Here is a 22515-nt window from a genome sequence, read left to right as displayed (position 1 = left end):
GCACTCCCCCTCCCCCAAAGCCCTGTCCACAGCGGTTCCTTACAGGGAGCAAGGTGATACCCACAAGTACTGGGAGAGCTTGGTGGGGGGCCTCCAGTTTGATTTAGTGTCAATTTCAATCCTTCTCAGGATAAGTGTCTGTCAGTTCCTGCAGGGGAAGCCCGCGGGTGTGGGTCTCCCCTGCTGCCCCTTGTTGATCTGCTCTGGTGGAGAGGCAGAAAAACAACCCGGCCCAGGAATAAGGCAGGGTCTGGGTAACTAGGACCTTGGTGGGTAGCACTGTTTTGCCCACAGCATCCCTCAGGGACCTGCCTGGCTGCAAACATCTGCTAATACATGGGGTCCCAGCCTCAGAAGCAAAACGTACACTTTCTGATATTGTAAGAAGATAATACAAGGCCAGGCCCAGTGGCTCAGTCTGTAATACCAGCACTTTGGGAGGCCAAGGCAAGAGGATGGCTTGAGTTCAAGCCCAGGTTGAGCAACATCGCAAAGACCCCGTCTCTACAAAAAAATACAAAAACTAGCTGGGCGTGGTGGTGTGTGCCTGCAGTCCCAGCTACTTGGGAAGCTGAGGTGGTAGAATCACCAGAGCCCAGAAGGTCGAGGCTGCAGTGAGCTATGATCATGCCACTGCATTCCAGCCTGGGCAACAGAGCAAGAACCTGTCTCAAAAAAAAAAAAAAGATGTGACAAGGCCAGAGGTTGGAATAGCAATGCAGGCCTCCTAAGGGACCATGGTTCGCAGACAGGCCTGCCTGGCCATGAAATGTTTGCCTTTGATATGGGATGGAAGGAGTAGAAAGTGCAGGGCGCCGGGGCAATGGGGAAGATCGGGATGGGACGGTCATTGTTGACATCCTTCTTCTACTCTCACAGCAGAGGCCGTAAGGAAAGGAGCGCTGAGCTCTGTGTCCCTGAAGCCCTGTTAGCGGACTTCCTCCCCAGCCTGGGCCAAACCGAGCTGCTGAGCACAGCCTCATCTCCTAGGTAAGGTAGTCACTGCTGGAGGAAGAGGCGAGGGGACAGCATGCAGCCACCACCACACGACTTTGTCTAGGCCACCCCCTCCCCTCCTCGAGAAGGCAGCGCCTAGTGACGCGCTGCTGGCAGAGAGGGCGGGGCTCTGCGTGCCGGGGGTGCACAGGGAACCTGGACAAGCAGCTGGTGACCGTCACCAGCTCCCACAGACTCTGAACAGCCCTGGAAAGAAAAACACAGGCTTTTCCTGAACGTCGCTCAGTTCCTCTATAAACTCAGCCGGCAGCTTTCACCTCCTGATCCTGTTTTATCTTCCCTCCCCGGCTCTTGATGGTTTGGAATAATGATATACACAACTTGGAACCGTTTCTGTCACCCATCCTCACTCTCAGGCCTCAGAGATGAGGTGACTAGGACTGGAGACAGAGGGGATAATGAAACGTTCCTGGGCTGCGGAACTTGACCGCTACTGGGGAACGGAGACCATTTTGCTTATTTGCTATGTTGCCCAGGCTGAAGTGCAGTGTGGATTCACAGGCGTGGTCACCATAACGCCCTGCAGCCTCGAACATCTGGCCTCAGAATAGCTGGGACTATAGGCGTGCACCCCCATGCCCGGCAAGAGACAATTTTTATTTATTTTTTTTTTGAGAAGGAGTCTCGCTCTGTTGCCCAGGCTGGAGTGTAGTGGTGCCATCTCGGCTCACTGCAACCTCTGCCTCCTGGATTCAAGCGATTCTTGTGCCTCAGCCTCCCGAGTAGCTAGGATTATAGGTGCCTGCCGCACCACCCCGCCCTCCCTCCAGCTAATTTTTTGTAATTTTAGTAAAGACGGGGTTTTGCCATGTTGTCCAGAATGGTCTTGATCTCTTGACCTCATGATCCGCCTGCCTTGGCCTGCCAAAGTGCCGGGATAACAGGCGTGAGCCACCGCCCTTGGCCAAGAGATGATTTTAAAGTGGCCCCTAGTAACAGCCGGGGGCGCACTGCTAAATAAACTCTGTAGTTACTGCTGCAAAACACAGAGGTCAGATAGGCCTGAAATGAGTCTTCCTTTAGCTGAAGCACCCTTTTCTAAGCCAGCAAAGGACACAGAGCCCTAAGACCATCAAGCAGTGCTTGAAGAAAAATCATTTCAAATGTACAAAAAAGAACTGCTTAGGCATAATTTGGTAAGCACCTCCCTGTGCCATGGCCAGCTTGATTCTGGGCATTTTGCATCTAATTCCATTTTATTCTCATTACAGAAACCCTACAAAGGCTGGGTGCTGTGGCTCATGCCTGTAATCCCAGCCCTTTGGGAGGCCGAGGCAGGTGGATCACCTGAGGTCAGGAGTTCAAGACCAGCCTGGACAACAATGGGGAAACCCCGTCTCTACTAAAAATACAAAAATTAGCCAGGCATGATGGTGGGTGCCTGTAATCCCAGTTACTCGGGAGGCTGAGACAGGGGAATTGCTTGAACCCATAAGGCGGAGGTTGCAGTGAGCCAAGATCACGCCACTGCACTCCAGCCTGGGTGACAGAGCGAGACTCCGAAAAAAAAAAAAAAAAGGCCCTACAAAGCAACTGTGGTTAGACAGGAACATATTAGCCTCGCTTTTGGGAACCAATTCTCCCATTAGGGAAACAATTCTAGGGAGACTGTATATGTAACTTCCTCTTGACATCAGGAACAAGACAATGATGCCTGCTGTAACCACTTCTCTTCAACTTTGTACTAGATCCTAGCCAGTACAACAGGCAGGGAAAAATAGAGGAAAGATACAGGATTGAAAAGAAAGAAGTTGCCAGGCTCAGTGGCTCACGCCTGTAATCCCAGCACTTTGGGAGGCCAAGGCAGACAGATCACGAAGTCAAGAGATCCAGAATATCCTGACCAACATGGTGAAATCCCATCTGTACTAAAAATACAAAACGTTAGCTGGGCATGGTGGCAGGCACCTGTAGTCCCAGCTACTTGGGAGGCTGAGGCAGGAAGATTGCTTGAACCTGAGAGGCAGAGGTTGCAGTGAGCTGAGATCACACCACTACACTCCAGCCTGGCAACGGAGTGAGACTCTGTCTAAAAAAAAAGAAAAGAAAGAAGGAAACAAATTCAATTATCATTATTTTGCAGACAATGTGATTGTGTATGCAGGAAATGCAAAAGAATCTACGTAAAAAATTATTACAATTAACAAGTGAAATTAGCAAGGTGACTAGACATGGTGAATAAGCAAAATTCAGACTGTTTTGTTGTGTTTTTGAGACAGAGTTTGCTCTGTCACCCAGGCTGGAGTGCAGTGGCACAATCACAGCTCACTGCAGCCTGCACTTACTGGGTTCAAGCAATCCTGGGTTCAAGCAATCCTTCTGCCTCAGTCTCCCAAGTAGCTGGGACTACATGTGGACACCACCACACTCAGCTAATTTTGTATTTTTTGTAGAGACAGGGTCTCACTGTTTTGCCCAGGCTGGTCCCAAACTCCTGTGCTTAGGCATTCCTCCCACCTCAGTCTCCCAAAGTGCTGGGATTACAGGTATGAGCCACTGCACCTGGCCAGTAATATTTTTAAAGATCAGAAGCAAATCATGTCAGATTCATGACCCGGGAGTCAATCACACGTGGCCCCTGAGTGCTAGGATGGAGGAAAGGGAGCGAATTAAGAAGCAAGGGGTGTCAGAATTTGACCTATGTAGAAAAAAAAAAAAAAAAAAAGGAAGAAAGAAGCGAGAGGTGTCCTGTATATGAAAATTATATTTGCAGAATACTTTAGAAACCTAACCTAGCCGGGCGCGGTGGCTCAAGCCTGTAATCCCACCACTTTGGGAGGCCAAGACGGGCGGATCACGAGGTCAGGAGTGCGAGACCATCCTGGCTAACACGGTGAAACCCCGTCTCTACTAAAAATTACAAAAAGCTAGCCGGGCGAGGTGGCTGGTGCCTGTAGTCCCAGCTACTCGGGAGGCTGAGGCAGGAGAATGGCGTAAACCCGGGAGGCGGAGCTTGCAGTGAGCTGAGATCTGGCCACTGTACTCCAGCCTGGGCAACAGAGCGAGACGCCGTCTCAAAAAAAAAAAAAAAAAAAAAAAAGAAAGAAACCTAACCTAAAGAAAGCTAATGTAGGCTGGGCATGGTGGTTCATGTCTGGAATCCCAGCACTTTGGGAGGCTGAGGCAGGAGGATCACTTGAAGCCAGGAGTTTGGGAGCAGACTAGGTAACACAGCCAGACCCCGAATCCACAAAAATAAAAAGATGAGCCAGATGTGGTGGGCCACACCTTGTCCCAGCTACTCAGGAGGTGGAGGCAGGAGTAGCTACTGCACCCACGAGATGGAGGCTGCATGAGCTATGATTGTGCCACTGCACTCCAGTCTGGGTGACAGAGCAAGACCTCATACATACAGTCAGAAAACGAAGGCATATTCTGAGAAAACGCCAGAACCCCATCTCTAACCGATCACTAAATGAAGTAAATGAATGCATACACTAAGAAAACACCAGAATGAAAAGCACCAAAACGTTGAAAATGATTCTCTCCAGGAGGTGAGCCGACAGGTGATTTCTACTCCTTTCTTCATACTTTCACTTATTTTCCAAATTTTCGGCAAATTAAGAGGTTCCATTTTTTTAGAGGGAGAAGAAATTATTATTATTAATATTTTTTACATACTGTAGGGTATTATTTCCATGATGAAACTTGGACCGCCTCATACTAATTAGAGTCTTACTCAGGGAACAACAATCGCGCTCTCTGAGAAGCAACTGAAAACCTAATTAAGATAATGGGTAACTGAGGAGATAAAATGCTTAAGCCATTTGTTAGGCAGACACAGATGGAGACGGAGCTCTCCAGGGCTGTGCCGAGGAGACAGCAGCGTGGCGGAACCGAGAACTTTCTCCAGCCGAAACCAGGGGCCGTAGCCAGTTACCCTGGGAAGCCTGTGAGCCCTTTTCTTCCAGCGGGTCACGGTTACCAGCGAAGCACAGTCCTGCTCACCGCATCCAGCATGGCGCTGGGCAGGCCACCAACACCGACAGCCCTGTGGAGGGCGCTGTTTCATCCCAGGCACCACTGGGTATTTGTCTCTTTTGTCCCAGAGGTACAATCTTTTTTTTTTTTTGAGACGGAGTCTCGCTCTATAGCCCAGGCTGGAGTGCTGTGGCGCGATCTCAGCTCACTGCAAGCTTCGCCTCCCGGGTTCACGCCAGTCTCCTGCCTTAGCTTACCGAGTAGCTGGGACTACAGGCGCCCGCCACCGCGCCCGCCACCACGCCCGGCTAATTTTTTTTGTATTTTTAGTAGAGACGGGGTTTCACCGTGTTAGCCAGAATGGTCTCGATCTCCTGAGCTGAGATCCCGCTACTGCACTCCAGCCTGGGTGACAGAGTGAGATCCTGTCTGAAAAAAAAAAAAAAAATGCTAAGACTGGACTGTGATGATGATCACACAGCTTTGTAAGTTTACTAAAAATTCATTCGATTGCATACTAAAAACAGGTAAATTTTATGGTATAAAAATATCTCTTATAATAAAACTTAAAAAAAAAACTCAGCAAATACATTTCTTTACATCATAATCCAACAGAGACAACGAAGACGGCTCCAAGAAGCTGAAATTGATAAGATATCGAATATATCTAAACATCTTAAAAGAGAGAAGACAATTAAGACTGCTAAGGGAATGCGGAAATAATAAAAAGAACCGAGGAAAAGAACGGACAAGCAAGAAGGACAATAATTAACTACAAAGAAAAACAGAAGTTGGACAGGAAGGATAAACAATCTTTGTATGGACCCATCTTTAGTTGTGAAAAGCTATATATGATCATAAAAATGCAAACCCTGATTATTAAGCTAAAAAAAAAATGACTATATTGAGAAGGCTGGGCAATAGGAATTGGAAATTTGGAGGGGGTTGGTGAAAAGACCTAAGTTCTCATTTTCCATTGAAGGAAGTCACTAGAAAATGTCTAAAATTTTAAAAAATCAAGACATAGCAGGATACATTTGTTATTTAAAGACAGGGAATTAGGCCAGGCCTGGTGGCTCATGCCTGTAATCCCAGCAATTTGGGAGGCCGAGGCGGGTAGATTACCTGAGGTCAGAAGTTTGAGACCAGCCTGACCAACGTGGAGAAACCTCATCTCTACCGAAAATACAAAATTAGCCGGGCATGGTGGCACATGCCTGTAATCCCAGCTACTCGGGAGACTGAAGCAGGAGAATCGTTTGAACCTGGGAGGCAGAGGTTGCGTTGAGCCGAGATCGTGCCATTGCACTCTAGCCTGGGCAACAAGAGGGAAACTCGGTCTCAAAAAAAAAAAAAAAAAGATAAGGAATTAAAAGCCAAAAAGAAACAGTTCACAGTTGAAAGTGGTTGTGGGGAGTTCAAAACTGGGAAGAAGGAACGGCTATGGCAGAGAACTGCTGTTTTGCTTTTAATTAGTAATGAGAAAGTATTGCTTTAACTGTGCATATATATACATAACTTTGGTGAAAATAAGTAAAAAATTTTAAGTGTACATAGTTCTCATTCTACTACAAGAATGAATGAATGAATGAACGAATGTTCATAGGATCAATTCCATCAACTCCTAAACACAGGTGTTTATCTTCTAACATCTCTGGAACTGGAAGACATCCTGTATTCTGTGGAACGTCAGCCAGGCTGCAGCTGTGAGGCGAGAACTTGGTTGTTTTGCCTGGGGCGAGATTCTGCAACATTTCAGTTAATTCAGGACCATCCAAAGAATGAACATACCTTCCAGCTGTTATCTGCAACAAACTTGCAGACTGAATAGCAAGTGGCTTGGAAGAACATACTAGAGATGAGACAGCAGGGGATGCCACATCACCAATCCGCTTGAGGACAAAGAAAATGATACTGTGTGGGGAGTGTGGACAGGGACGGTTCTGATTTGAAAAGACTTAGACTCTAAATTCATTTCACTCCTGCATACCTTTCTGTGTACGCACAAAACGAATACAGATCAAAATCTGTGTTGAAATAAATCTTTAGATACGATATAGCTTAAGTACAAAAATAAAAATCCTAGATAATAAGAATTATGTCTTAGTTTAATTGTCGTATTTTTTATGTTGGTTAACACTGGTAATCTTACTACTGATAACATCTTTTCTTTGGTGAAATATGGTATACGTAGGAAGGTAAGTTGCAAAATTGTTCCTAACAATCCCCAAATACATAGTGTTTCGTCTACACCAAGGAATATTCCATAACCATTAAGATGAATGAATTGGAGGTATAACACACGATGTAATTTTCAGACAGGATCTGGTATGAAAAATACAGAAAACTAAGTATATGATTCCCCCATTTTTTCTTTTCATTTTTTTCTTCATTGCTTTTACCCACACTACACAGATGATTCCATTAAAAAAAAAAAAAAAAACTTTGACAAAAAGAACCCTGTAGGTATGTACATACATATGTAAGAAGTCCCCTGCAGAATAATATAAGCACAGAAAAAGCACGGAAGGTCACTATGGTAGGCAGAATTCTAAGATGGCTCCATGATCTCTGCCCTCTGGGCTCACTCTGTGATTATGCTGCATGGGAGAAGAGATTCTGCAGATATAATTAAGGTTGTCTATCAGCTGACTTTGAGGTTATTCATTGGGCCAAACCTAATCACGTGTGCTCCTTCAAAGCCCAGAGTTCTCTCCAGCTGGTCACGGAAGAGAAGTCAGAGAGATATGAAGTGTGAGAAGTGTGTGATGCCACGGAAGTTCTCCAGGGCATCACAGGGGCAACCTGACAGCAGTCACTGGGAGCTGAGAGTGGTCCCCGGCTGTAAGCCAGTGAGAGAGGAGGGGAGAGATGCAGAGGCTTCAGTCCTAAAACCACAAGGAATTGAACTCTGCCAACAACCTTGTGAGTCTGAAAGAAGTCCCTGAGCTCCAGAGAAGAATGCAGCCCAGCTGATACCTTGAGTGCAGCTGTGTGAGACCTGGACAGAAGGTCTAGCTCCCCCATGCCCAGACTCCTGACTTGTGGAAAACGTAAGTTAAATACTATAGTTTTAAGCTGCACTTGTAGTTGCAAGCAATAGAAAACAAGTTCAGGGCCGAGTGCGGTGGCTCACGCCTGGAATTCCAGCACTTTGGGAGGCCAAGGCGGGTGGATCACCTGAGGTCAGGAGTTCAAGACCAGCCTTGCCAACATGGTGAAATCCTGTCTTTATTAAAAATACAAAAAAAAAGTAGCCAGGCATGGTGGCACACATCCGTAATCCCAGCTACTTAGGTGGCTGAGGCAGGAGAATCGCTTGAACCTGGGAGGCGGAGGTTGCAGTGAGCCGAGATCGTGCCATTGCCTGGGTGACAAGAGCAAAACTCCGTCTCAAAAAAAAAAAAGAAAGAAAGAAAAGTTCAGATTTTAGTGCCAGGAAATGGGGTGGGTGCTACTGTAACAAATACCTAAAACGTGAAGGTGCTTCGGTAATCAGACAGTAGGTGGAGGCTGGAAGGACTCTGAGAAGCAGGATGGAAAAAGTCTAGATTACCTTGAACAGGCTACTAGGAAATGTGCACAGTAAAGACATTGCTTCTTTCTCAGAATAAAGTGAGAACTTTCCTAAATCACCTCAGAGAAAGGCAAAATTGCTGCAAACAGCAGAAACCTAGATGCTCACAAGCCTGCCAGCAAAGGCTCAGAAGGAAGTGAGAGGCATGTTACTGGAAACTGGAGGAAGGAGGGTTCTTGTGATGTGAGGGCAGGGAGCTCACTGAAATTGTCATCCTGCAGTTGTTGGAAAGCAGAATTTGCAAATGCTGAACCTGAAGAGATGGCCAAGGAGGTTTCCAAGCAGAGTATAGAAGGTGCCCCCTGGTTTCTTCTTGCTGCTTATGGTGAGAGGCAACAGGAGAGAGAGAAATTGAAGAACTGTTCAGCAAAATAAGAACCAGGACACTGGACAAGTTTGAAAATGCACAGCCTCTCCAGATGACAAGAGATGCCAAAAGTCAGAAGTGGCTTCTGATGGGAGGCAGAGAGGAAAAACCAAGTGTAGGCCTGGACAACCTTTTGCTGAAACCCAGGAGGACCAAAAGGTCAGGGTACCTGGTCACATAAATGACTCAGTAGAGTAAGGGTGTTTCTCGTATATTTTTCTTAGTCAAAACAGAGCACCTCAAGGAAGTTCAAGAGCACTGTCCCTCCACCATCTCACCAGAAGCTAAAAGTAGAGAAGGGATTATCTCAGAGACATTTATGGATGTGGCTTCTGTCTAATGGAGTGAATTCTTGTGAAATCCTCATCCGGCCCACAAGTTCTTCAGAAAATTATGCCAGCAGAAACACTGCTGGCCTAGACCGAAAGGAACAGAGACACTGAAAAATGAAGGGGGTGGCTACAGACAGGAAGTAGCTGATAAACACGCTACCGTCCATGCAGAGGGAAAGATGACTCAGAGGAGGAAGCCAAGATCCCAGAGGGTGGCACCAACAGGACAGAAGGCAGAGCTAAGAGACTATCCCCAGGCTTTGGAATGGAACAAAAGAACTTCCACTGGACTGGAATTTGCCTCACTAGAGTTCAAAAATGCTTTGGGCCAGGCCAGTGGCACCTTTTTACCTTCCATTTTCTCCTATTATTTATTTATGTATTTATTGAGACAGGGTCTAGCTCTGTTGCCCAGGCTGGAGTGCAGTGGCATGTTCATAGCTCACTGCAACCTCAGACTCCTAGGTTCAAGCAATCCTCTCATCTAAGCCTCCTGAGTAACTGGGAACACAGGTGTGTGCCATCAGGCCTAATTTTTTATTTTTTGTAGAGATGGGGTCTTGCTATGTTGCTCAGACTGGTCTTGAACTCCTGGCCTCAAGCCATCCTCCCACCATAGCATCCCAAAATGCTTGAATTACAAGAGTGATCATTTCCCCTTTCTTCTTCTTCTTCCTCCTCTTCCTCTTCTTCTTCCTCTTCCTTTTCCTCTCCTTCTCCTCCTCCTCCTCCTCCTTCTTTTTTTTAAAGACAGAGTCTCACTTTGTAGCCCAGGCTGAGGTATAGTGGTACGATCTTGGCTCACTGCAATCTCCGCCTTTCAAGTGGTTCTTGTGCCTTAGCCTCCCAAGTGGCGGGGATTACAGGCATGTGCCACCGCACCCTGCTAATTTTTGTATTTTTGGTAGAGATGGGGTTTCACCATGTTGGCCAGGTTGGTCTCGAACTCCTGACCTCATGTGATCCACCCGCCTCGGCCTCCCAAAGTGCTGGGATTACAGGTATGAGCCATGTGCCCAGTCCATTTCCCTCACTTTTGAACCAGAGTGACTGTTACCCTATGCCTGTCCCACCCTTGTAAGTTGGGAGGGCTGGGGCAGATACTTGTGTCTTTGGTGTCACAGGTCCACAGATGGAAAGAAATAGTGCCCCAAGAGTGGTACTTAATGGATTATACCCAGAAGCCCCATTCACACCTGATTTAGATTAAGATGATGAGATTTTAGACTTGAACTGATACTGTAATAGGATGAGACTGGGGGACCTTGAGATGGGGTGAGTGTGTTTTGCATGCGGGTGTAACTATGGGTTACTGGAGGCCAGATGGCAGACTGTGGCAACCAGAATTCTAAGATGACCCCCAGTGACCCTTGCTTTGCATAACCTGCCCTCCAACCTTGAGTGTGAGTGGGAACTGTTTGTGTCATTTCATCATTATGTTTTGTTGTATGGCAAAATAGATTTTTGCAGAGATGTAAATAAGTTTATTCATCAGTTCACTTTGGGTTCATCAAAAGGGAGATTATACAGGTGGGCCTCACCTAAACACATGGACTTTTTAAAAAGCAGAAAGGAAGTCAAATACTCAAAGAATGATGGAGATTCGACATGCCACTGCTGACTTGAAGATGCTGGGGGTAGGCCGGGCGTGTTGGCTCATGCCTGTAATCCCGGCACTTTGGGAGGCTGAGGCGGGCGGATCACCTGAGGTCAGGAGTTTGAGATCAGCCTGACCAACATGGAGAAATCTCATCTTTACTAAAAATACAAAATTAGCCAGGCATAGTGGCGGGTGCCGGTAATCCTAGCTACTTGGGAGTCTGAGGCAGGAGAATCGCTTGAACCCAGGAGGCGGAGGTTGCGGTGAGCCGAGATCGTGCCACTGCACTCCAGCCTGGGCGACAGAGCAAGACTCTGTCTCCAAACAAACAAGCAAAAACAAAAAGATACCACTTTGGTATTGGTTGTTTAATTATATTTCACACATATGAAAGCATTTGTAACTTAGACTAATAACAAAATGAACACCATTTCATCCACCACCCAACCTAAAAAGAACGAACTAGTTCCAGAATCACATCAACCCTCCCAAGCACATCTTCCTGCCTGTCCCCACCTCTCATCCTACCAAAGGGAATCACTTTCCTGGATTCCGTGTTTAACATGGCCTTTTTTCATTTATACCACACATTTTTGGAACCCTAAATTATACAGCTCTACTTTGCTTATTTTGAAACCTTATATAAATGGTATCATGCTCTGTGCATTTTTCTGCAATGTGCTTTTCCCCCCAACATAATGAGACACAGCTAACATTGACGCAGGTAGCTACGGTTTAATTTCACAACTTTATGGTATTTATTGCACAAATATGCCATCATCCAGCCATTCCCTCATTGATGGATATGTGGATTGTTTGGAACTTTAGGCTACGACAAAACATTAACATAAACACTCTCATACTCATTTTCAAATGCTTTCTGACTTTTCTACCACCACGAGAAATACCAGAGAAAATTATGGTATTTAAATGGCACACTGGAGGTAAACTAGAAGGTGTGTAGGGTTCTGGACACGGCTGTGGTCCCACAGACTCTGGTCACCCCAAAGACTAAGGGGATCAGTAAGATGAAGTACATCAGTGTCCCACAGCACAAGGGTGAAGACCTACGGGTAGGATAATTGGAACGCAGAGTGTGGGCCTGTCGTCAACTGTGCTAGGTAAGACCAAGCTGCTTCCCAAAAGGGCCAAAACAATTTGCACCATGTTCTCACTGGCACTGTGTTCAAGTTTCCATTGCTCCTCATCCTCACCATACCTAGACAGTTAGACTTTTATATTTTTGTTAAAAAAAAAAAAAGAAAGAAAAAAGAAATACCTCTCTGGTCTTATATTGTATTTTCCTTATTATTACTGAGATTGGACAAATTTTCACGTTTATTGGCTGTTCCTAGTTCCTCTTCTGTGAAATGCTTATGCATTTCTTTGGCCCATTTTTTTAAAGCTGGGTTGTTGGGGATTTTATTGTTTTCATTTTTTGAGACAGAGCTTGCTCTGTCGCTCAGGCTGGAGTGCAGTGGCGTGATCTCAGCTCACTGCAACCTCCATCTCCTGGGTTCAAGCGATTCTCATGCCTCAGCTTCCCAAGCAGCTACGATTACAGGTGCGCATCACCATGCTCAGCGAATTTCTGGATCTTTTGTAGAGAAAAATACAAAAGGTGGAGTTTCACCGCATTGGTCAGGCTGGAATCAAACTCCTGGCCTCAAGTGATCCGCTCGTCTTGGCCTCCCAAAACACTGGGTTACAAGCATGAACCACTGCATCCAGCTTTTTTTTTTTTTTTTTTTTTTTTTTTTAAGACAGACTCTCACCATCACCCAGGCTGGAGTGCAGTGGCGTGATTTCAGCTCACTGCAACCTTCATCTCCTGGGTTCAAGAGATTCTCCTGCATCAGCCTCTTGGGACTGCCCCGTACATGCTGGGACTACAGGTACATGCCACCACAACCAGCTAATTTTTGTATTCTTAGTAGAGATGGCTTTTTGTCATGTTGTCATGTTGCTCAGGCTGGTCTCGAACTCCTGGCCTCAAGCGATCTACCCGCCTCGACCTCCCAAAATTCTGAGATTACAGGCATGAGCTACTGCACCCGACCTGTTGATCTTTAAAATAGACTTTTTCCTTTGCCATCCTTAATATATTCTGGATAGCAATCATTTGTCAGTTTTATCTTATCACAAAATCTTCTCCCAGCTTAGGGCCTGTTTTTCAGTTTTTCACTTTTCACTGTTCATTATCTGATGAACAAAATTTCTTAATTGTACCAATCTCTTCTTTTATGACTTGAGCTTTTTTGTGTCTTCTTTATGCTATTTGTTACTTAATTTTTAACTTACTGTTCTGTGGTCAGAGAACATGTCCTATAAATCAGATACTTTGAAGTGTGTTAAATATTACTTTTGATATAGCATGAGGTTAATTTTTGTACACACCCAATACTTGAGAACAATATGCATTTTCCAATTGTGGGGTGGAAGGTTCTATAACAAATGTTCACCAGATCATTGATGGCAAACAATGGCTGAGGGGGATGGGTGACAAATCCAGCCCTGGCCATCTGTTTACATATTGTCTATGACTGATTGCCCTCTACAAAGGCAGAGTTAAGTAGCTGCGAGAGAGACCCCATGGCTTCACAAAGCTGAAAATATTTACTATCTGATCCTTAATGCGAAAAGTCCACCAGCCACTATGCTGGACTGTGTTCAAAAACTGTTTCCCTTCTATTTTTATCTGCTTGGTATCAGTTAATGAAAGGCTGTTTTGAAATCTTCTATGATAATGACATATTTAGCAATTTCTGTTCATTTTTGTTATTTTATGTTGAGGCTGATTTATTAGGTGCAGACAAGTTTTAAATTATTCAATATTCCTGATGCGGTAGGTATTCTATCATTAATGCACGGTCCTTTTGCCTTTAATAATTATTTTTGCTCTGACACCCACTTGAATGATATTGTTATTATACCAGCTTCTTTTCATTAGCATGCTTTTTCCCCATCCTTTTATTTTGGTTGTGTCTCATTCTTAGGTAAAATAGCATACAGTTGGACTTGGTTTTCCCATGGAATCTGACTGTCTCTGCCTTTTTAAAACACGAAGTTTGGTCCATTTATTGTAGTGACAGATATATTTGGTTTCATTTCCATGACCATAGATTGTGTTTTCTTTTTACTCTATTTTTTTGTATGCTTTCTCCCTTTTTTTCCTGCCTTCTTTTGAATTCGGCTTAACTTCATTTTTTATCTTTACCGATTTGAAATTTTAACCTTTTCATGTTTCCCTAAACATTATTACATTCTAGACTGAGTAAAGTTGAAAAGTTCATCAGTGTCTCTACCCTCCTTCAGAACAATGTAAGTACATCTGAATTCATATCTTAGATTTAAATCGTACTACTGTCCAGTATTTTAGTTTCACTTTGCTTGTTTGCCATTTATTTTTATTGCATTTTTAATGGAGAAATAAGTCATCTGTTTTCAAAACAGTGCTTGAATATACCAGGAGTATAGATACTATAAAACAAAGCAAATTCCACTCACTAGGTACATCACAGGAAAAATGGTCTGACATTCAAGTAATAAAAATTAGAAATAAAAAGTTCCAAGGTTCCAGCTTGGTAAAACAGATACAGTTACAGGTAATGTTTAATAAACTAATTTTTTTCCCAATGTGTAAACAAAACGACCAGACTAAATTTTTGCCTGGCCATTTCAACTTAACACCATAGCCATTCGAAATACAGATACTGTGCACACTTCACCCGATTTATTATTGTGGTGAAAGGGCAAAGATGTGAGAAAAAAAAATACTGTATACTAGAGATCAGAAGGTAATGGTGAAAGAAAAGTCTCTACAGCCTAAAAGGACATGACTATATTCCAACTTTAGAAAATTAATCCAGAAAGACAAGAAAAGAGTTTAAGTAATTGCAGTTTAACACGAAAAGTGCAGAGTCAGAGGAGGGACAGGAGGGGTTAAAGCAAGGCTAATTGGAAAGCCTGTTAAGTTTGCTGTCTAGATTAAGCAAGACTAAACTTTCATTCATTCACATCTGTTGCCCCTCATATTTCCTAAACATAGATGCTCTACTGCTTAATTACGAGGGATCTTTTTTTTTTCAACTTAAAGTATTGCTAATGTTTTGTAGACTAAAAGAGCAGAAAGCCAATAAGATGTCAAGTGCTTGCTAGAAATTACTTTTTTATGTTTCTACATGTAAAATTTAGAGATGAATTTTGATAAATCATTTAAAAATAAAAATGTGCTTAAAATTCTTGAAGAAAATGCCTTTTTGCTTATGTGTGCAATTGGAAATTAACTTTCCTATAAGGATGTATTCTGTGGAATGTACAAAACTTCTCATATGAAGCGATCAAATGGTCATCCAAGATCAGAAACATATCTCATAGACATTACATTTAGTAAAGTTTTGCTAAAATGTAGTGTTTCATTGTAACCAATATTTGGTGTTTGTGCCACGTGGCTACAGGATTGTCGGTTTCACATCATGGTTTAGAGATTATTATTCTTTTTTTCTTGTGAAATGACACATAAGCATACTGTGCCCATACAAGCAAAGAGGGGGAGGCAAAAAGCTTTTTTGTTTTAGGACTAATGATTGAGGAAAAGAGAACATGGAGCTTTGTTAGCTCAAAGAAAATGTTTGATCGCTGATTACTCTCTAAAACAGTTCTACGGATGAAACCAGTGTGTCCTTTCTCCATAGTGTGCCATCAAAACCAAAGACCTACTAATGATTGTTTTGATGTCAAATACATACCTTAAAGTTGACATTTCATTTTAAAGGGTTACAACTACCTCACAGGGACTGAGCTAGATGTACTTTTATGCTTTCTCTGAAGTATAGTACACCACTGCACAATGGTAGCCAATTTTAACATTAATAGTGAACAAACCTCTTCAGGGAAAGATAAAATTCACCAATTTGAAAAATCTAAAATTAGTTCTACTTTCTAATAGAAAATATAAAGTGCATCATCAGTATAAGGAATTCTGATACCAGTTTGTATTGCAAATTTTCCCAACAAATCATCAAACATAAATCCAGTCCAGATGTCAGTCACGGGTACAAATATAGCTGAAAGGTTTTTTTCTTTTTAAGGGCAGTAGTCCTTTGAAATAGTTAATGTAACTGTTGCTGACACATTAATAACAGTACCTCTAGCTGTCACATACTAATGTGGACTTCTGATCAAGACTGGCCCAGTAAAGGAAGTTACCAAATAAGCCTCAATCTATTTCAAGTCATATCCAGTCCTGTACCCTTCATTCTCCTTTAGTATTTGAAGACGACAGGTTGAGTTGGCAGATACTGTGCATGGACGCCTGACGTTGTTTTTAACCATTCAACCTTTTTCACTGAATTCTTGATAACAGGAACTAGATTTGCAGGGAGAATGGGGATACTGGAAAGATCTATACTGATGTTACCTGAGAGGCCAACAGAGAAGATGCTGTCTGGATTTTTCTAATGGAGTTGTACTTGTCTTTGTATTGAGTTTCTCCTCTTCTGTTTTGCTTTTCTTGGTCCTTTCTTCTTTATGAGGCAAGAATATCCTCTAGACTCCAACTATAGGATTAGATATGTTTGTTGCTGCGTTTCCTGAAGGTCTGGATGGCTTATGAGACATGTCGAAGAAACAACTCTGGCGACCATGGCCTTTGGTGATGGAGAAATGGCAGGCTGAGAGACAGCATGAGGAATACTTTCATTTAATGCAACCCCTGAACTTTCACTGGTATTCATCTGTGGCAAGGAAATTTCAGGAGCCTGTACGTTAGCCATCGATGCTGTCATTACAGCCAGGGCAGGACTATTTCTACCCTGAGAACTGCTAATCAATGGGCCTGTCTTCATAGTGCTAGTAGATGAAGGCACAGACATGCTGTTTTCACAGCCTGCAGACAAGTCAAAGCTGCTGTCGTTTAGATCTGTCAATCTTCTACCTTCTGTTGCGTGTGCTTTCTTGTCCTGAAGCACATGATGAGGCAGCAGCTGGTGAAGCTCCTTTCTTCTTAAATGCATTGCAGTAATTTTCATACCCATCTCAAACATCTTACTATTCATTGCTTGCCTATAAACAGTATCTGTGAAAGACTGGATATCATAGGTGAGATCAATACTGAGAATTTCAGAGTTTTCTGGCTTTTTTAGCACTAACCCAATCACCCACATTGTACGAAATTCTTCCATATCAGGATTTTCTTTGGGTGCTGGAAATGACTGTGGATTCACATGTGCCAGTGTAATAAATTCATTCTTCTCCAAGCTCCCAACCAGGATTCGGATCTTTGATTCCACCAAGCCCACCCATTCTAAATGCTGTTTTTCTGTTGGTGCACTTGCCAGAAGTACAATATAATGCTTGTACTTCTGAAAGAAGCTCGGAGCTTCAAAGAGTTTGGACCACTCAGCCTTACTCAGCAAAATCTCGTGTGTGATAGCAAGTCCCTGTTTAAACTCCTCAATCATGACCATCCTGGTTGAAACAGACACGTTGTATGTGGAGTTCTGCTGTGGGTATGCTGGTGTGATGATGGGCATAAGATGGTACCTATCACTGGGATTTACTCTTGGGTCCCATACAGGCAAATTAAGATTCCGTTCTTCAGGCTCTTTCAGTAACACTGGGTTTGGCCATTCCCATTCCGAAAATACCAAGAAGAATTTCCGCACGAGAGTTGACGCTACTGCATTTGGATAAAGCTGACAAGTTCTTGCTACCAGCATGGCCCAGGAAACACCTCCGAGGAAACCTAATATATTGGAATAGATATTGTGGCACTTGGCCCACAGTTTGATGGCTCTTAGAGTCAACCTGAAGTTGTCAATGTTTGGCACTAGATGTAAAATTTCATCGGTTACCCGGCAACCGTTAAGGCTTCTTATGCATCTAATGTCTAAATTTTTAAGCAGACTGTCATCTCTTAGGTCCAAATCTTCGGGAATAGTCTGTAGTGCTAATCTTGCAAATAAAATATCAATCTCTATCCCATCAAAACACAGTTTGATAACTGGCACAAATGCCTCCTCAACAGCCCTTAAATCTTTTACTTCCTCCTGTAGTTTCAGTTTAACATAGAATGAGGTGAAAAAGTCGCTTCGATCCACATGCCTTGGTGCAACGCACAAGGCGTCAATATCTGCACCTTTCGTATGTACTCCTAATCTGTAAGAGCCAAACGTAAAAATCTTTCCGCCAACGTTTTCAATTACAGACTGGGGAAGGCTCTTGCTTTCACTGATTTCACGTATCCATTCCTTTACCAGATTATTTAATTTTTCCAAAACTAAAATCCTGCGCTGCAGTTCCTCTTCCTCTTCGAAGACCCCGAAGGGCCTGAGGGTTTCTATTAGCCTCTGGGTTAGAAGGCAGTCCGTCTCCTTGGGGACCGCTAGGCTGATAGGCGAGGAGATGCCGTAGCACTTCGGTGGCGGTGCCTGCTGTGGTGGTCCCTGCGTTGTCACCGGAAACGGCATCATCTTTCAGCGCCCTCCGCTCCAGGGCACGTCCCCCACCACTGCGACCTTCGTGGCCGCCGCCCGGGTCATGATCCTCTGAGGCGGGAAGGGCAGGGCTTCTAGCTGCCCTGGTTCGACCCCACTCCCGCTCCCGCTGCGCGCCCGCCGCTTCAGGAGCTTCTCCGCCTTCCCCTCAGTCCCAACATGGCGCCAGACCCCTCAGCGGCCGCGTTCCAGAACCTACCGTACACGCGTGGGCGCCTGCGCACCGGCCGCCAGCCCGAGGGCTCACGGGTGCCATGGCTTTCTGGCCGAGGGCCCCCTCCCGCTGCGCGGGGGGGTCTAGATGGGGCTGGACAGGGCTCACGTTGTCTATAACCGGCCAAACTCAACCCTTTATTATCACTATTTTACATATTTGCCCAACTTTACCCATCTAATTCTTTGCTCCCCAAGTCCCCTGACATCTCAGATGTGCATGTTTTCTGGGGGCACCCTCTGCCCACTTCACCCTAGCGTGCACCCTTTGGAAATCCAAAGACCCCTTCATAGTGGGAACCCGTTGGTGGAAAGCAGTTTCTGTCTTGTTTCTTGGGCCGTTGCTGGACGTTGGTTTAGCTGGGGCAGCATTTCGAGGTCAACATTTGTATTCTGGCCATGCTTTAAAGGCATGATTCTGCTGTCCTCTGGTTCCCATTGAGAATTCCACAGCTGCATGAACTGCTGCTCGTCTGCCTTTTCTTATGGCAGCTGTAAAAGTCTCTGTCCCTACTGCCTTGTCTGATCCCACCACTGTGTGTCCAGGCATAGATTTCTCTTTAATAATCTTAGCCAGGCCGGGTGCGGTGGCTCACTACTGTAATCCCAGCACTTTGGGAGGCCAAGGCTGGCGGATCACCTGAGGTCAGGAGTTCGAGACCAGCCTCAACATGGAGAAACCCTGTCTCTACTAAAAATACAAAATTAGCCAGGTGTGGTGGTGCATGCCTGTAATCCCAGCTACTCAGGAGACTAAGGCAGGAGAATTGCTTGAACCTGGGAGGTGGAGGTTGTGGTGAGCTGAGATCGCGCCATTACACTCCAGCCTGGGCAACAAGAGCGAAACTCCGTCTCAAAAAAAATAAATAAATAATAAAAATAAAAAATATAATCTTACCCAGGATACACTATGATTCCCAAATCAGAAGTCATGCTTTTCATGATCTCCAGAAGCGTCTCAGGCACTTCCTCGGAATATGTTCTCCCACCTGTCTCCTGATTCTCTTCATCTAGACACGTTGTCAGCCTTCTCACTCTGTCCTTCATGTCTCTTAAGCCATGTGTCTTTCTGGGTGATGCCAGATTACCTCCAAGTCCTCTCTTCAGTTGTATTTAGTCTGCTGTTTAAACATCATTGAAATATCCACTTAAATACTTATATTTTTATTACTAGAAACACTATTTTGTTCTTTTCCAAGCTTCTCTTCCTTTTAGAGGCATTCTGTTCTTTCATGTTTTCCCCCCACCTTTTATTTCTTTAAACGTGTTAAACATACATATTTAATACTCTATAACTAATGATTCTAATTCCAAATGCTCTTGAGAAACCATATAGTTTTTTGTTGTCCAAGAACTCAGAGTGGCACTACTTCTTGTGTCTTGTAATTTTGGATTGTGAGCTCATTTCTGGTGAGGCTTGGAATGCCTGTGTAGAGGATGTGTCCTTCCAAAGAGGATTTGCTTTGTTTCCAGTAGATGTTCTTGTACACTATAGAATTACATACAGTCTAATTTCTTATCCAGGGATTATCCACAACATCTAGGTGGTGCAACTTTGAACCCCAAATACATGTGAGAGGACATGTGGTTTTCAATTCTAAGGATCAGTCTTTAGTTTTTCCCACCCAGGTAAAGAAAGAGAACTTCCTTTGCCATCTCCTTTCACCAGGTAGCAAATTTTTCCTATTCCATTTTTCACTCAATGTGTCACCCTTTGAGGATTCCAGTTGTATTTGGAGGGGTCTCAATTCTAACTTCCTACCTTTTAAGGTCCTAAGAGATTTCTCTCTCTTCTTGGACAGCTGCTAAATTTAAGTTTCTCAGTTTCCAAGACTGGTAAATGCCTCTAGGGCGGTTCTAGTTTCAGAATCAGCTAAAATTCTGAGGTTTCAAGGCATCTCTCTTTTTTTCCACCCCTAGAGATTTCCTTTATTTTCCTGGGTAAGCTATGCATTAAAAAAATGACTTCTTGTATTTATCCAACATTTCCAGGCACTTTACATAGAAAGATTTTCCAGGATAATTAATCCCGTATATTGCCAGAAAGATAAATACCTTCTTTTCAATCCATTTCAACATTGGCTTGCATGCTCAAAAACAGCTATCAGAAAGGTCTTTGGTGACCTCCATGTTGCCCAATCCATGACCCCAATGATTTCCATCATCTTTGACCTATCGTAGCTTCATCTTGGCCTCTGCAACACCATACTCTTTATGTTGTCTTCCACATGTCTGGCCACTCCTCAGTCGAATTTGCTGATTCCTCCTCCTTTACTTGACCTCTAAATGTTGGGAGTTCCTCCAGTTTCTATTCTAAGCCCTCATTTCTCCTCACTGCACGTACATTCACTGCCTGGTTAATCTACTGATTTCCACAGCTTTAAATATCTCCTACTTACAGATTAATTCATATTTTAATCAGACTGTCTGAACTCCAGAGCCATATTATCTGACTGCCCATGGTTGCCCCTATATTTGAACTCCAGATCCATATTATCTGACTGCCCATGGTTACCACCTATATTTGAATGTCTTTAACTTAACATAGTTTAAAGAGAACTCTAACTCTTCCTCCCATAGTTTGCTTCTCTCTCAGTCTCCATTTTAGGAAATGGCATCTCTTTCTACCCAACTCGTGATACGAGAAACCTGGGAGTCATTCTGGACACTTCCCTCTTTTGCATTCTCAACATCCAATTCATTTACAAGTTCTGTTGATTTCACCTCCAGAATATACTTAAAATCCCTCTACTGCTTTCTACCTGTTCCCTTATAACTCTAGTCCAAGCCACCTCCAGAATATACTTAAAACCCCTCTACTGCTTTCTACCTGTTCCCTTATAACTCTAGTCCAAGCCACCATCAACTCTCATTTCAACTTCTACAACAACTGAATTAATCTCCTATTACTGACCTTTTCAAAGTATTCTCTACCTAGGAGCCAGAGTCATCTTTTAATCCCTCCAATGACCTCCCATTATATGCAGTGTAAAATCCAAAATACATAACAAGCCAGATTGATCTTTCCCCCAACTATCTGTCTAGCCGCACCTGCTGCAACTTTCCCCTTTGCACCAGTTGCAATGGCCTTCTTGCAGTGCCTGCCTTTGCTTCATTCTGTCTCATCCCTGGATCTTCGCACAATGCTGTTCTCTCTGCCCAGAACGCTCTTCCTGCCCCACCAACTGCCCACTGCTCTCTACCTGGTTGGTGTGTTGTCATCTTTGACACTGGCTTACATTTCACCTCTTCAGAGTGAATTTCCCTCACCCCCATTCCAAATGAGCACCTGTGCTTCTTTTTCATAGCACATAAAACAACTTGTAGTTGCAGTCATGTAAATTATGACATTTTGGACAACAGGCCATATATACAATGATCGCCCTACAAGAATATAATATTGTATTTTTACTGTTTCTTTTCAGTGTTTTTTTTTTTTTTTTTTGGTTCCCAAGTTTTATTCAAGAACGCATACAAAATATTCCAGATAAATGAAATTTAATCCTTGTCTTCCTCCTCTTCTTCGTCCTGGTTAATCTGGAAGTAATGTAATTCATAACTCTTTGCTGTTAGCAACTAGGCGCAGCCCAATATTCTTCAAATATTTTTTTGTTGAGATATTTCAAATACCTTTTGGAGAAAGGGACTTGGATGTCACAGTGATCTTGCTCTTGCTCCTTTCTATGGTCACCACCCCTCCACCAAAGTTCCCAGCTTTTCCGTTCACTTTGATCCTTTCTCGAAAAAACTGCTCAAAATTGGCAGCATCCATGATTCCATCTTCTACAGGGTGGGTGCAATCAAGAGTGAACTTCAGAACTTGCTTCTTCTTCTTCTTCTTTTTTTTTTTTTAATTTGAGACGGAGTCTTGCTCTGTCACCCAGGCTGGAATGCAGTGGCTCGATCTCGACTCACTGCAAGTTCCGCCTCCTGGGTTCACACCATTCTCCTGCCTCAGCCTCCTGAGTAGCTGAGACTACAGGCACCTACCA

The 22515-nt window shown here is 43.9% G+C and overlaps 2 protein-coding genes across 4 annotated transcripts in view; both read right to left on the bottom strand.

The window, feature by feature from the left end:
• Positions 1–22515, bottom strand: part of RADIL (Rap associating with DIL domain) — an 81458-nt gene that overhangs the window by 40621 nt on the left and 18322 nt on the right. The window lies entirely within an intron of this gene.
• On the bottom strand, positions 14194–19099 carry PAPOLB (poly(A) polymerase beta). Its single transcript, XM_033195114.1, has one exon. The coding sequence runs from the start codon at positions 18284–18286 to the stop codon at positions 16373–16375; it is 1914 nt and encodes a 637-aa protein (XP_033051005.1). The 5' UTR covers positions 18287–19099; the 3' UTR covers positions 14194–16372.

The sequence above is a fragment of the Trachypithecus francoisi genome, unplaced genomic scaffold (assembly GCF_009764315.1).
Source record: "Trachypithecus francoisi isolate TF-2019V2 unplaced genomic scaffold, Tfra_2.0 Lachesis_group4, whole genome shotgun sequence".
NCBI classification, from domain to species: domain Eukaryota; kingdom Metazoa; phylum Chordata; class Mammalia; order Primates; family Cercopithecidae; genus Trachypithecus; species Trachypithecus francoisi.
Note: the sequence above shows the minus strand (reverse complement) of the source record. Positions and strands in the feature narration are given on the sequence as shown.